This window comes from Rhinatrema bivittatum, chromosome 9 (genome assembly GCF_901001135.1).
Source record: "Rhinatrema bivittatum chromosome 9, aRhiBiv1.1, whole genome shotgun sequence".
Taxonomy (NCBI): domain Eukaryota; kingdom Metazoa; phylum Chordata; class Amphibia; order Gymnophiona; family Rhinatrematidae; genus Rhinatrema; species Rhinatrema bivittatum.
The window spans coordinates 266,793,906-266,808,736 of record NC_042623.1 but is presented as its reverse complement, the minus strand read 5'-3'; the positions used below and the strand labels follow the sequence as shown (position 1 = coordinate 266,808,736).

The 14,831-nt window shown below is 48.7% G+C and overlaps 1 protein-coding gene across 1 annotated transcript in view; it reads right to left on the bottom strand.

The window, feature by feature from the left end:
* The window catches only part of SRPRB (SRP receptor subunit beta), a 46,509-nt gene extending 32,102 nt beyond the window's left edge, over positions 1–14,407 (bottom strand). The window contains exons 1-2 of the mRNA XM_029615186.1: positions 14,121–14,407; positions 13,019–13,113 (exon numbers count right to left, since the gene is read on the bottom strand). Of these exons, the coding sequence (XP_029471046.1) occupies positions 13,019–13,113; positions 14,121–14,256 (231 nt within the window). The 5' untranslated portion in view covers positions 14,257–14,407. The remainder of the gene's footprint in view (positions 1–13,018; positions 13,114–14,120) is intronic.
* Positions 14,408–14,831: the final 424 nt, after the last annotated feature.

Here is a 14,831-nt window from a genome sequence, read left to right as displayed (position 1 = left end):
TATATTTCTGACCACTTGCCCCCCCCCCCCCACCCATTCCTTGGATGAAAATCATATTTTAATTTTGAAATTAAAGATAAACCTGAAAATTCAAATGTAATGCTCTCAGAAAAAAAAAAGACTGCTGAAAACTGGCATCATGGTACAGTGGAGCTGCCTATGAAAATGAATTGTGAAAAGCTAATCACTATTTATATATTTTATTTATTAGCTTTTATATATCGACATTCGTAGGTACATCATGCCGGTTTACAATATAACTGAAGGAGGAAATTACAAAAAACCAGGGTGGGGGAGAGGGAGCAGATAGGAAGAGAGAAGGGGCAAGAGAAGAGAGGGAAAAACAGGAAGAGGAGAATAGGAACAGTACCTGATGGAAAACAGAAGAACATAATATGTAACATTGCAAATTATACACTCAATAAGGGACTGTGTATAACCTTTTATAAATTATACACTCCAAAAAGTATTATATACAATAATACACATTATCTTTAACTAGTATATACAGGAGCAGTGGCGTAGCCACGGGTGGGCAGGTGCCCACCCAACTTAGACCCAGGCCCACCCAACTGGCACCGGAACTGCAAGGCTGTCGCGGGATCCCATCCCCGCGACAGCGAACAAGAGAATCCACGCCTCGATCGCCATCACGGCACACATGGGGAAGCGCTGCTGCGGCCGTATGGCCAACCGGTCTTCCTGTTCGGGGGGGGGGGGGGGAGTGGAAGCGCCGCGCGCAGCTTCCGCTTCCTCCCCCCAATGCAGGAAGATCAGCTGCCTCTCCTGCTGCCACCTGTTCTCCTGCTATCTTCGGGCCAAACGGCCCGCCGAACTTCCTGTTTGGGGGTGGGGGAGCGGAAGCGCCGCGCACAGTTTCCGCTTTCTCCCCCAAAGCAGGAAGATCAGCTGCCTCTCCTGCTGCCACCGGCCTCCTACTATCTGCGGTCGTCGGGCCGTATGGCCAGCCGATCTTCCTGCTTGGGGGGGGAGGGAGGAAGCGGACGTTGTGCGCTGCGCTTCCGCTCCCCCCCCCCCCCCCCCGACAGGAAGTTCGGCGGGCCGGACGGCCCGATGCCCGAAGATAGTAGGAGGCCGGTGGCAGCAGGAGAGGCAGCTGATCTTCCTGCTTTGGGGGGAGGAAGCGGAAGCTGTGCACGTGCGGATGAGAATGGGAGTGTGTGTGGGTGAAAACTGGAGCCTGGGTGTGTATGTGGGTGAGAATGGAAGCTTGAATATGTGGGTGAATGAGAGCTCGAATGTGTGTATGTGTGGTTGAGAATGGGAGCCTGGGTTTGTGTGTGGGTGAGAATGGGAGCTTGAATGTGTGTATGTGTGGGTGAAAATGGAAGCTTGAATATGTGGGTGAATGGGAGCTTGAATGTGTGTATATATGGGTGAGAATGAGAGCCTGGGTTTGTGTGGGTGGGTGAGAATGGAAGCTTGAATATGTGGTTAAGAATGGGTGCTTGAATGTGTGTATGTGTGGGTGAGAATAGGACCTTAAATGTGTTTATGTATGGATGAGAATGGGAGCTTGAATATGTGTGGGTGAGACTGGGAGCATGGGTTTGTGGGTGAGAATGGGAGTCTGGGTTTATGTGTGTTGGTGAGAATGGGTGTCTGTGTGTGCATAAGAATATAAGCCTGGGGTGGGGTGAGAAAGTGAGAACTTGTATGTGTGTCTGCAGAGAATGTGAGCTTGTGGGGGGGGGGGTGAGCATATGAGAGTGAGAGCTTGAGTGTGTGAGAGAAAGCGTGTATGTGTGTGTGTGTGTGGGGGGGGAGAAGGGAAGAAGACAGTAATAGAAGAAAGACACTGAAAAGGAATTAGGAAATGAGCTATAAGGGAAAAAATGGGAAAAAGAGACCAGGACCAACTGATTAGAAAAATACAAAGATCAGACAACAAAGGTAAAAATATATATCTATATTTTGAGATGTTAGCAATTTAAATATAAGCAACACAACCGCTCTCTCAAAATTTATGGACAGGTAGGAGCCGTGTATAAAATCGTAATAATAAGAAGGCTAAAGTACCACAAACCACCGTGAATTATGTTTGTATCATTAAGTAAACCTCATACTTAGGCGTAGATGTGAATGCTATGCTGCATAATTTGGCATTATTTATCAGTAAAAAAACAACTAGTAGACCTGCATGCCTACAGCCCACCCATGTTAACCTTGTGCCCACCCAAAAAATCAATTCTGGCTACGCCACTGTACAGGAGACACTATATATGACATTACAAATTATACATTCAGAAAGGCAACTATATAAATAAAGGGGTAAATAAAGGGGTATAAAAGGGTTGCTATAGGGAAAAGGTAGGGTTTAAGAACAGGGGAAGGGGGTATAAGGTGTATATAAGGAGGTGCAGAGAAATGGGAGACAAATCAGAGTATAATTAAAGGAATAAAGGAGAAGGCTATGAGTACGGTAATGACAAGGGCTCTTTCTCTGAAGGAGTAGAGGGAGCAGGGAGTTTATGTAGGATCCGAGTCAGGGTACGCCATTTTAAAGAGCCATGTTTTAACCCCTGTTTTGAATTTCCGAATGCATGGTTCTAGTCGGAGCTCAAGTGGCATAGTGTTCCAGAGGGAGGGGCCTGCAATGGATAGGGCTCATTCTCTGGTGGCAGTGTGGTGAGCACATTTAAGGGAAGGAGTGTAGAGGGTTCCTGAAAGTGTGGTTCTAATAGGATGATTGGAGGAGCGGAATCGAAGAGCATCCTCAAGCCAGGAGTGATTGTGGTTGTGCAGGGAGTTGTGAATAATGGTGAGGGTTTTGTATCTGATGCGGGAGGAGATGGGAAGCCACTGGAGTTCCTTAAGAATAGGGGTGATGTGATCGGCTTTACGTGTATTTGTAAGGATTCTTGCATAGAATTCTGTAACATTTGCAGGGGTCTAATAGTAGAGTAGGGAAGGCCTAGAAGTAAGGAATTGCAGTAATCCATTTTTGATAGCATTGTCGCTTGCAGGACTGTGCAGAAGTCTTGCGAATGGTGTAGGGGTTTAAGTTTTTTTGAGGATATGGAGCTTGAAAAATCCTCCCTTTATGATTGTGTTAATGTGGTTTTTGAAGTTTAGTTGGTGGTCTAGGGAGACACCGAGATCTCGCACTTATGACAGCATTTTGTGCTACTTTCGTATGAATTTAAAGGAAAATTAGTTCTTACCTGATAATTTTCGTTCCTGTAGTACCACGGATCAGTCCACACCATGGGTTAAGCCCCCGTTCCAGCAGGTGGAGACAGTTCAGAATTCTGAGGCTGCCCATATAAGGACAGAACCTACCCCGGAACCCTCAGTATAACTATTGTCAAAGCAGAACGGTATAAGATCAAGCAAGTACCAGAATAAGTAATAAATATAATAAAAATATCCAAATAACCCAACAATTGGGACAAAAGAACTGTGTAACTAAGCGCTCTTGTACAACTATCCCCGATCATCAAAAGATGCTTCCGGTGCCTTAACAGTGAACTTCAAAAAACATATGATGCAGGAGATCAAGAAAAAGACAAAAATTCCTGTAAGAAGGAAAAAACGAGCGGATAAGAGAAGAATGGGCGGGTGTCTGGACTGATCCGTAGTACTACAGGAACGAAAATTATCAGGTAAGAACTAATTTTCCTTTCCCTGTACGTACCCGGATCAGTCCAGACCATGGGATGTCCCAAAGCTTCCCTACAGAGGGTGGGATCCAGACAATCCCGCTCGAAGAACCTGACGACCAAAGGAACCAAAAACTGGAGCCTGAACGTCGAGGCGGTAATGACGAGCAAAGGTATGAAGAGATTTCCAAGTAGCCGCCCTACAAATTTCCTGAGACGACACAGATTGAGACTCCGCCCAAGAAGTCGCCTGAGAACGCAAAGAATGGGCTTTCAGACCTCAGGAACTGGCCTGCCCTTGCAAATGTAGGCTGAGGAAATCGCCTCCTTCAACCAGCGGAGCAATAGTAGTTTTAGAAGCTTGCTTACCTTTGTTGGGTCCACTCCACAGGACAAACAAATGATCAGAGAGACGAAAGTCATTGATAACTTCAAGATAGTGCAACAAGATCCTTTTGGGATCGAGACGACGGAGATAGTTACCACCGGAGGCAGGGATCTCCTCCGGTGAAAAAGCAGGAAGTTCAACAGACTGATTAATATGAAAAGATGAAACAACCTTAGGTAAAAAGGAAGGAACAGTCTTTAGAGAGACACCGGAATCCGAAAACCGCAAAAAGGGATCCCTACAGGATAGAGCTTGGAGCTCAGATATTCTCCTGGCAGAAGAGATAGCAACCAGAAAAACAGTCTTAAGAGTCAAGTCCTTAAGAGTGGCACGATGAAGAGGTTCGAACGGAGCCGAACAAAGAGCACAAAGCACCAAGTTTAAATTCCACGAAGGACAAATAGACCGAACAGGCGGGTTCAGATGTTTAGCGCCTCTTAGAAAATGAACAACATCAGGATGAGAGGCGACCGGACGACCTTCGATGGTGCCTAAAAGCGAACCAAGAGCAGAAACTTGAGCACGCAAAGAGCTCACCGAGAGACCTTTAGAAAGGCCACGCTGAAGAAAAGAAAGTAAGACCGCCACAGAGGGCGAACGAGCCGAAACGTCCAACTCTTCACAAACATCCTCAAAAACCTTCCAAACCCTAACATAAATAATGGAAGTTGATTGCTTGCGAGCCCTGAGAAGGGTGGCAATAACCTCATCTTTATATCCTCTGCATTTCAAACGTCGCCGTTCAAAAGCCATGTCGCTAGACAGAAGTGATCCGCCTGATCGGAAAATACGGGACCCTGGCGCAGAAGATGGGGTAGATGACCGAGACGGAGAGGACCGTCCACCGAGAGATTCACCAGGTCCACGAACCATGGTCTTCGAGGCCACTCTGGAGCCACGAGAATGACCAGACCACAATGGAGTTCTATCCTCCGAAGGACTTTTCCCACTAGCGGCCATGGAGGAAACACATAGAGAAGAACGTCGGAGGGCCAGGGAAGAACTAGCACGTCCACCCCTTCTGAACAATGCTCCCTCCAACGGCTGAAGAACCGTGGAGCCTTTGCGTTGGCTAGAGTTGCCATGAGGTCTAGGTGAGGGGGACCCCACCTGCGCACAATTAGATCCATCGCGACGTCCGACAACTCCCACTCGCCGGGATCGAGATGGCCAGACGAACCGCTCGGGCTTCTAAGCGATTGATGTGCCATCGAGATTGGGAAGGGGACCAGAACCCTTGAGTGGTTTGAGACTGACAGACAGCCCCCCAGCCGGAGAGGCTGGCGTCCGTCGTTACTATAACCCAAAAGGGAGTCAAAAGAGGCATTCCCTTGAGAAGGTGAGCCAGGGAAAACCACCATTGTATGCTGGCGATGGTAGATGCGGACAGAGGGAGAATCTCCTGATAGTCCTCGGATATTGGCTTCCATCGGGACAACAAAGCTGTTTGTAAAGGACGCATATGAGCAAACGCCCAAGGAACGAGATCGATCGTGGAAGCCATGGTTCCTAGAACCTGGAGGTAATCCCACGCCGTGGGATGAGGGAGAGTGATGAAAGTGTTCAACTGATTGATCAAGTTGAGTGTTCTTGAGTCTGAAAGAAAAACTTTCCCGACTCGAGTTTTGAAAAGGGCGCCCAGAAATTCTAGTTGTTGAGAGGGTCGAAGAGAGCTTTTGGAGAAATTGACTATCCAGCCGAGAGACGTGAGAAGGGCTAAAACCCTGTCTACTGCAAGGGAGCAGAGAGCGGCGGACTTGGCCCTTATCAACCAGTCGTCCAGGTAAGGATGGACCAGAATTCCTTCCCGGCGAAGAGCTGCTGCAACGACCACCATGATCTTTGTAAAGACGCGGGGAGCAGCGGCGAGACCGAACGGGAGAGCCCGAAACTGGAAGTGCTGACCTAGAATCTGAAAACGAAGGAATTTCTGATGTTCTTGACGAATGGGAATGGGGAAATAAGCCTCCTTCAGATCCAGAGAAGTGAGGAATTCCCCGGGACGAACCACCGCTATCACCGCCCGCAGGGTTTCCATCTTGAAACGGGGAACCTTGAGGGCCTGATTTACCCTTTTGAGATCCAGAATGGGAAGGAACGAATCGTCCTTTTTGGGAACAACGAAGTAAATTGAATTTTGGCCGGCGCCCCTTTCGTGAACTGGAACGATTGCCCCCAATTCCTGAAGATTGAACAAGGTGTGGCAAACCGCATGCCGCGGCCACAAGGGGAAACGATGTAGAGATCCGACAGGTGTCTGGCAAGATCTAATGCGTAGCCGTGCTCGATCATGTCGAGGACCCAGAGGTCGGAAGTGATTTTGGCCCACTCCTCGAGAAACATGGAAAGACGCCCACCTAAGTTTCGTTCGGAGGAATGGACCGGCCGAATTTCATTGTGGGGTAGACTTAGAAGAAGTGGACTGCTGATGGCCGTCTCGGAAACCACGGCGTCCACGAAAGGAATGGGACCAAGACTGGGACCTGGAAACTGCACCCCTGGGAAAAGAACCACGGGCTCTGCTGACATAGCGGCGATTGCCCCTGAAGCGAGAACGAGACGGGACAAAAGACCTTGACTGTTTAGAACGGTCCTCTGGCAGCTTATGGACCTTGTTTTCACCCAAGGACTTAATAAGCTGCTCCAGGTCCTCACTAAAAAGCAACTTACCCTTAAAAGGAAGATTGCCCAACCGAGCCTTAGAGGAAGCATCAGCAGACCAATTGCGCAACCAGAGAAGACATCTGGCAGATACCGCTGAAACCATAGCTTTAGCTTGGACCCGAAGCAAATCATACAGAGCATCCGCCCCATAAGCAATAGCACCCTCCAAATGTTCAGCTTGCTCAGCCTGAGCAGACGGGAGGTCCTGGGTGCTGAGTAACTGCTGCATGATTCTGCTGCAAATAGTTGCTCAGACACCAAGAGCTAAAACTTCAAAAATGTGCTTTAAATAAAATTCAAGCTTAAAGCAGTCGAACCCACCACTGGGCTGGTAGTGCGCTTTGTCACAGCTGTGACAGACGAATCCACCTTGGGAGTTTTTAATATGTCCAAGCAGTCCTCAGTAAGAGGGTATAGCTTATCCATAGCTCTCCCAACACGAAGTCCAGACTCAGGAGACTCCCATTCCCTGAGAAGGAGCAAGCGGTGCATGGGATGAAAAGGGAAAGAACGCGGTAAGGCCCTAAGTCCCGCCAGGACAGGGTCCGCATTTGGAGTCATAGCTGCAGCCACAGAATCCTCTGGGGGAGGGTCAATTCCCAGTTCTTGAAGAACGAAGGGAATAAGAGGCTCCAATTCTTCCCGCCTAAATAAACGCAGAACTCACGGATCATCGCCCTCTAGGGGAGGGGGGAGTAGAATCATCATCATCCCCAATATTGTGAGGGTCCACAGGAGGAGGGGGGGGTGGGTCCGAGGCGGGAGGGGGGCCCCTGGGACCACGCGAACCCTAACGGGGCCCTGAGGGTCCAAAACCTCCTCAGAGGAAGGCCTAGGTGGAATTGGAGGGGGGGGAGCAATAGGAGGGGGGTCCATATCCCTTTGCAGACAGGCCAGATATGAATCATGCATCAAAAGTACAAAATCCGAAGAAAAACGGGCCCAGGCCGAACTTTTTGCGGGGGGGGGGGGGGGGGGGGGGGGGGGGTGTTGAAAAGGCGAGGAGGGGTCAGAGCCAGCACCCCGAGAGCTAACCGGGCTCAAATCGGGCGCAAAAAAGGGAAAAATTTGAGTCCCCTGCATCCGGAGAAGCAGGAAGAGAAAAATCGAACATGGCCGCCGCAGCCGCGCGATCCTGAGACGAAAAAGGCTTGGCAGCATGGCGGGGAGTCCTTCCCCGAGGCTTAATTGTTGGCGATTCAAGAGAGGGACCCTCACCCCCTGAAAGGTACCGAGAACAAACCCCTTCATGAGAGAGCCGGGAGGCCGACTCTCCACAAGCAGTGCAGCACAATGGCCGCAGCATGAGAGCAGAAGTCGCTATGTAATTAAGAGAACAGCTGAGCTGGGAGCCCCAGAGGAGTTAGGCGGGAGATTGAACCCCGCTCTCTCCTCAAATAATAAAACTGCTGCCTTAAAGTTAAATTTAGTAAATATTCTCTATTAGTTTTTTTAAAAGAACTGTATGAAAAATAAAGCTCTGTGGAAAAAGTGACAGAAAAAAGTTTTAGTTCCTCAGAGACAGGGGAATGAAATTCATCCCTGAAAGGCACATCCGAGGAATAGACCACTCGGGGCACGGCAGCAGTGGGGAGAGGGACTGGCACCACCAGTATCACCCACACAGGTCACCGAGAAGGGAACCTAGGCTGATAATAATCAAGGGGCAAAGCCCCCCTAGGAACCCCAAGAGCGAGGGAGACAGAAATGTCTGCCCTAAACACAGTCAGTGAGAAAAGTTCTCAAAACACATTTTTTTTTTTTTTTTAAATTAATATGAAGTAGACAAAAAAGATACTTGCGTGAGCTTGCCCCAAAGAAAAGAGGAGACAGAGAGGGCAAGCTAAACAGGGAAGCGAGAGAGTGAGATGTTCCACCTGCTGGAGACAGACGAATACTGAGGGTTCCGGGGTGGGTTCCGTCCTTATATGGGCAGCCTCAGAACTCTGGTCTGTCTCCACCTGCTGGAGACAGACGAATACTGAGGGTTCCGGGGTGGGTTCCGTCCTTATATGGGCAGCCTCAGAACTCTGGTCTGTCTCCACCTGCTGGAGACAGACGAATACTGAGGGTTCCGGGGTGGGTTCCGTCCTTATATGGGCAGCCTCAGAACTCTGGTCTGTCTCCACCTGCTGGAGTCAGATGAATACTGAGGGTTCCGGGGTGGGTTCCGTCCTTATATGGGCAGCCTCAGAACTCTGGTCTGTCTCCACCTGCTGGAGTCAGATGAATACTGAGGGTTCCGGGGTGGGTTCCGTCCTTATATGGGCAGCCTCAGAACTCTGGTCTGTCTCCACCTGCTGGAGTCAGATGAATACTGAGGGTTCCGGGGTGGGTTCCGTCCTTATATGGGCAGCCTCAGAACTCTGGTCTGTCTCCACCTGCTGGAGACAGACGAATACTGAGGGTTCCGGGGTGGGTTCCGTCCTTATATGGGCAGCCTCAGAACTCTGGTCTGTCTCCACCTGCTGGAGTCAGATGAATACTGAGGGTTCCGGGGTGGGTTCCGTCCTTATATGGGCAGCCTCAGAACTCTGGTCTGTCTCCACCTGCTGGAGTCAGATGAATACTGAGGGTTCCGGGGTGGGTTCCGTCCTTATATGGGCAGCCTCAGAACTCTGGTCTGTCTCCACCTGCTGGAGACAGACGAATACTGAGGGTTCCGGGGTGGGTTCCGTCCTTATATGGGCAGCCTCAGAACTCTGGTCTGTCTCCACCTGCTGGAGTCAGATGAATACTGAGGGTTCCGGGGTGGGTTCCGTCCTTATATGGGCAGCCTCAGAACTCTGGTCTGTCTCCACCTGCTGGAGTCAGATGAATACTGAGGGTTCCGGGGTGGGTTCCGTCCTTATATGGGCAGCCTCAGAACTCTGGTCTGTCTCCACCTGCTGGAGACAGACGAATACTGAGGGTTCCGGGGTGGGTTCCGTCCTTATATGGGCAGCCTCAGAACTCTGGTCTGTCTCCACCTGCTGGAGACAGACGAATACTGAGGGTTCCGGGGTGGGTTCCGTCCTTATATGGGCAGCCTCAGAACTCTGGTCTGTCTCCACCTGCTGGAGACAGACGAATACTGAGGGTTCCGGGGTGGGTTCCGTCCTTATATGGGCAGCCTCAGAACTCTGGTCTGTCTCCACCTGCTGGAGACAGACGAATACTGAGGGTTCCGGGGTGGGTTCCGTCCTTATATGGGCAGCCTCAGAACTCTGGTCTGTCTCCACCTGCTGGAGACAGACGAATACTGAGGGTTCCGGGGTGGGTTCCGTCCTTATATGGGCAGCCTCAGAACTCTGGTCTGTCTCCACCTGCTGGAGACAGACGAATACTGAGGGTTCCGGGGTGGGTTCCGTCCTTATATGGGCAGCCTCAGAACTCTGGTCTGTCTCCACCTGCTGGAGACAGACGAATACTGAGGGTTCCGGGGTGGGTTCCGTCCTTATATGGGCAGCCTCAGAACTCTGGTCTGTCTCCACCTGCTAGAGTCAGATGAATACTGAGGGTTCCGGGGTGGGTTCCGTCCTTATATGGGCAGCCTCAGAACTCTGGTCTGTCTCCACCTGCTGGAGTCAGATGAATACTGAGGGTTCCGGGGTGGGTTCCGTCCTTATATGGGCAGCCTCAGAACTCTGGTCTGTCTCCACCTGCTGGAGACAGACGAATACTGAGGGTTCCGGGGTGGGTTCCGTCCTTATATGGGCAGCCTCATAACTCTGGTCTGTCTCCACCTGCTGGAGACAGACGAATACTGAGGGTTCCGGGGTGGGTTCCGTCCTTATATGGGCAGCCTCAGAACTCTGGTCTGTCTCCACCTGCTGGAGACAGACGAATACTGAGGGTTCCGGGGTGGGTTCCGTCCTTATATGGGCAGCCTCAGAACTCTGGTCTGTCTCCACCTGCTGGAGACAGACGAATACTGAGGGTTCCGGGGTGGGTTCCGTCCTTATATGGGCAGCCTCAGAACTCTGGTCTGCAGAAGATAAATTGCCTGGTAATACGGCTCTGCCAGTCTAGCAATGGGTTCTAGGCAATGTTCCCTCAAACTTTTTTAAAAGGCTATGCGCACAAAAAATGTCTTTTGCGCAACTTATTATAGGCTAAGTTTGAATTAATGTGCTACAGGCCAGTATAATGCAAAGATCAGGATTTCTTGTGTGCGCTATGTTTGCTTAGGTGTGCAAGATGCATGACCTGTGTGCGCACACACATGTGCACAGATTAGAGGCAACCGTGATTCTAGGGAAATTCCAGACAACTGTTTAAGAAGATCAATGTCCACCCTGGCAGTCAAGGATATTTGAAGAACCCTGAACAGTACAACCATCCCCTTTAGTTGAAAACTATATAAATTGTTAAAAGTTCCAAGACTCACCCTAAAATTTTAAATAGAGTTCCCAAATTTAAAAACAGTGGGTGCTGGGATGTACTATTTCAGACGTCATGACAATGTAGCCATATCTATGTATCATAACCTTCCCTTTAGCCCACTGCTATATTTAGTGTGTGTCACGTTTTGCAGAAAATATTTCAAAACACAACTTTAAAAATGTCCTTTTCACTTCTTCAGCATTGATTCTATTTTTAGACTTTTTTGCCTGGATTCTGTTCAGATTATGAGACATTTTACATAATAAAAAGTCACAGAAAAGCCAATGTTCAAATCCAGCTGCTATTCCTTGTGACATTGAGCAAGTTACTTCACCCTCGATTGCCTCAGTTACAGGCCGATACAGTACAGTGCGCTCCGGCGGAGCGCACTGTTAACCCACGATTGGACGTGCGTTTGACGCACTAGCGTTACCCCTTATTCAGTAAGGGATCGAAAACTCGCGTCCAACCCCCCCGAACCTAATAGCACCCGCAACATGCAAATGCATGTTGATGGCCCTATTAGGTATTCCCGTGCGATTCAGAAAGGAAAATGTGCAGCCAGAAATTAGTGCTTACCCAAAGGTAGGCGCTAATTTCTCCAGGCACCGAGAAAGTGCACAGAAAAGCAGTAAAAACTGCTTTTCTGTGCACCCTCCGACTTAATATCAGGGCGATATTAAGTTGGAGGTCCCGAAAGTTACAAAAAGTTAAAAAAAAAACAAAAAACTTTGAAGTTGACCCGCGGCTCAAAAACCGGACGCTCAATTTTGCCGGCGTCCTGTTTCCGAACCCGTGGCTGTCAGCGGGCTCGAGAACCGACGCCAGCAAAATTGAGCGTCGGCTGTCAAACCCGCTGACAGCCGCCGCTCCTGTCCAAAAAGAGGCACTAGGGACTATCTAGTGTCCCTACACTTCTTTTTACCACCGGGCCAAATTTGAATACTGAATCGCGCGCTCTCCCGTGGATTTTACTGTATCGGCCCGTTACAAACTTAAGGCCTTTCCCTCGTTCTATGTCTATAGGAAAAAAATGCTTAGTGAACAGGGCCTTAAAATTGTATACCTTTTAGGACCAAGAAAACACCTAAATACCTAAATGTTAGAATATAAATAAAAAAAATATTACAATACATGAGGTTTTGAGACTACACAGGCCTCTTCTTCAAAAGTGGACCTTTAGATGTCTTTAAGGACTTATATACATGAGAAGACACCAACAGTGAGCCACTAAGTTTAGGATCTGATCTCTTAAGGGTGCCTTGATGATGTGTTAATAGAGCTCTCAGACACTATGAACAATGCCGAATGTGTCTGCTGTGAAAAAGTGAATGAATCTGATCTTGAAGGATCAATAGCCTAATACCAAACAAACCGGATGCCCTAGCACCTGTCCCACAGGCAACCTTTCTTGCTTAAAGTTACTTTACAAATAATTTTGTTTTATGACAAAACATTTTAAAATCCATTTTTAAAGCTGCTGTGTGCATCCATTCAGTGTCCAGCAGCCAGCCTGGAATGGTCTCTGCTATCCGCTCAGTCAATTATTACTGAATGGGGAAGCTAGTATCACAGAGGACCCTGGTCGCTGCTCAAACCCAGAAGCTCTGGACAGAGGTGGATTGAGACTTGTTGGTACCCAGGGCAGGTTACAAATTTGGCAGCCCTCCCCATGAGATTTCAGCACTCTATTGGTTGGCACTCCAGGCGATTTCCCTGTTGGCCTACCCCTTGAGTAAAAAGTGTCTACAATTGTTTTTAAAGGGACAGAATTTCTCTAATGCCAATCCAGTAAATGAATCGTGGTTACATGCTATAGGAACTGACTCATTCAGCATTCGTTACTCTCTTCAAATTTCTAATCAAATAATACAGTCTTAAGCAAAATGATAGACATTTTAATATGTTTTACATTACAATCTAGTCCTCTTCCTGTCTACCACACACAAGTAATTTGTTACATATTAAAATGTTTTACCCTGCTAAAAAGCAGTGTCTTCCCCGAATCACAAAGGCCGATCAGAAGCACATCTCGCCGGCTACTCTTCCTACTGCGTAAAAGCTTCCAAAACACTGAAAGGTGGTGAAGAAAAGTGACATGAAATCAAGGTGTACTCCGAAGAATAAACATAAGCGTAGTAGTTTGATCTCCTATGCAAGCTTCCATGCTAAAAACATACTGTATCACATATGGGAAGCTGTAAAGGCAATGTAAGATACAGGAATTTGCAGCTTAGTTACACTTCTGAGATAATGGCTCACAACTGGAGCTGCCAAGGCACAAGGGCCACTTTGCACCAATCCTCTTTTTTCCTCTCTCATGCACAATCATCTATATTGTAAAATCCCAGAAAAATACCCCAAATGCTTACAGGACAGAAATTATAAAAGCAGGACTAAGTCAGTGGCCCCTCATGGCTTGAAGCTGATGGATAGCTCTGTATCACATTATGACATCAGTCCCTGTCCAGGTTACTAATGCCTACACTAGAGAGACTGAGGTTCATACCAGAAATTAATGTTCATTCCAGAATAGTACAATTTTACTTGCATCCTTTTGGACTAAATAGGACAATTTTTTTTTCTTTTTTTTTTTACTGGTGCCAGTATGAATTCTATCAACAGGAGACCTTAAGTTAAAAAGAATAATAAAAAGGCCATGAGGTAATATTTAGCTAAATGAGAAGGTGCACTGAGCAAGTAACCAGATTTAAACTACAAAGGATCAGGAACAATTTCATCAAACTCCGCCCTCGTGCAACAGCAACTCAGCGGCCCAAGACTCTCCTCCAGCCCATGCTATGTATCTTTATATGCATCCCTTCTATAACGCCTGCTTCGATTCTCCCCTTCCATCACCTCTCCCTCTGCTTCTCCCTGTACCCCCGCTTCTGCGCCTCTTTTCACATCGTTTCCCCTGCCCGGGGCCCGGGGGCTTGCAATGCAGGCCGACAGGGAATTACAGTATTGGGGACGTGGGCCCCCCACCCCCTAAAGGCAACCCTGCCCCTTCTCTATCCCATTCCCTTCATCCCACTTCTCCTTATCCCCCCTTAGCCCTCTCCCCCCCCGTCACTCACCCAGGGTCACCAGCACCACCACTACCAGCGCCACTAACACGGAGAGCACCGTCCCGTCCTGCTCCGGCGGCGGCAGCGAATCTGAGTCGGGATGGGAACCGGCGCCGGCTCCTGCGGACCCCGCCGGGGAGCTCATCGCTACCGTTGCCACCGGACAAGAGAAGAAGCCACGCGACCCAGGGAAAGCAACGACTCCGCCGCACGCACACTCGCAGCGGACCTCCGATGACGTGGAGCCCGCCGTAACCAGCGCAGAAGCTCATGGGAAGTGCAGTCCAACCCTCCGCGGCACCCTGGGAGTTAGAGTTCCTTGTCTTCCGGCCAGGCGCATGCGCACTGCGGAGCTTGTAAGGTTAGACGTGTTGTAGGCTGAAGTTTGCTCCTTTGGATATTGGAAATTCCAACATCTCCTGTGGGGCAGAGACGTTGGAATTTTTCAACTTAAAGTCCAATATACGTCTTAAAATAAAATTTTGAAAGGATGATACACTGGGCAACTTTCCCTTTGTTTTTCTGAATGGGTTGTTTTTTTTAATGTGTAGAATTGTTTCTTAAAATGCACATCACTACTGTTCGTGGCCCAGCTCAATCCAGACGAATGAGTTTTTCATCGCTATCAGTGCTGCCAGGTATTTATTAAAGATCAAGCGTGGGTTGCCGAAAAACAAGTCCAAAACAAATTCTTTATTAATCTGTATTAATTTATTTTGT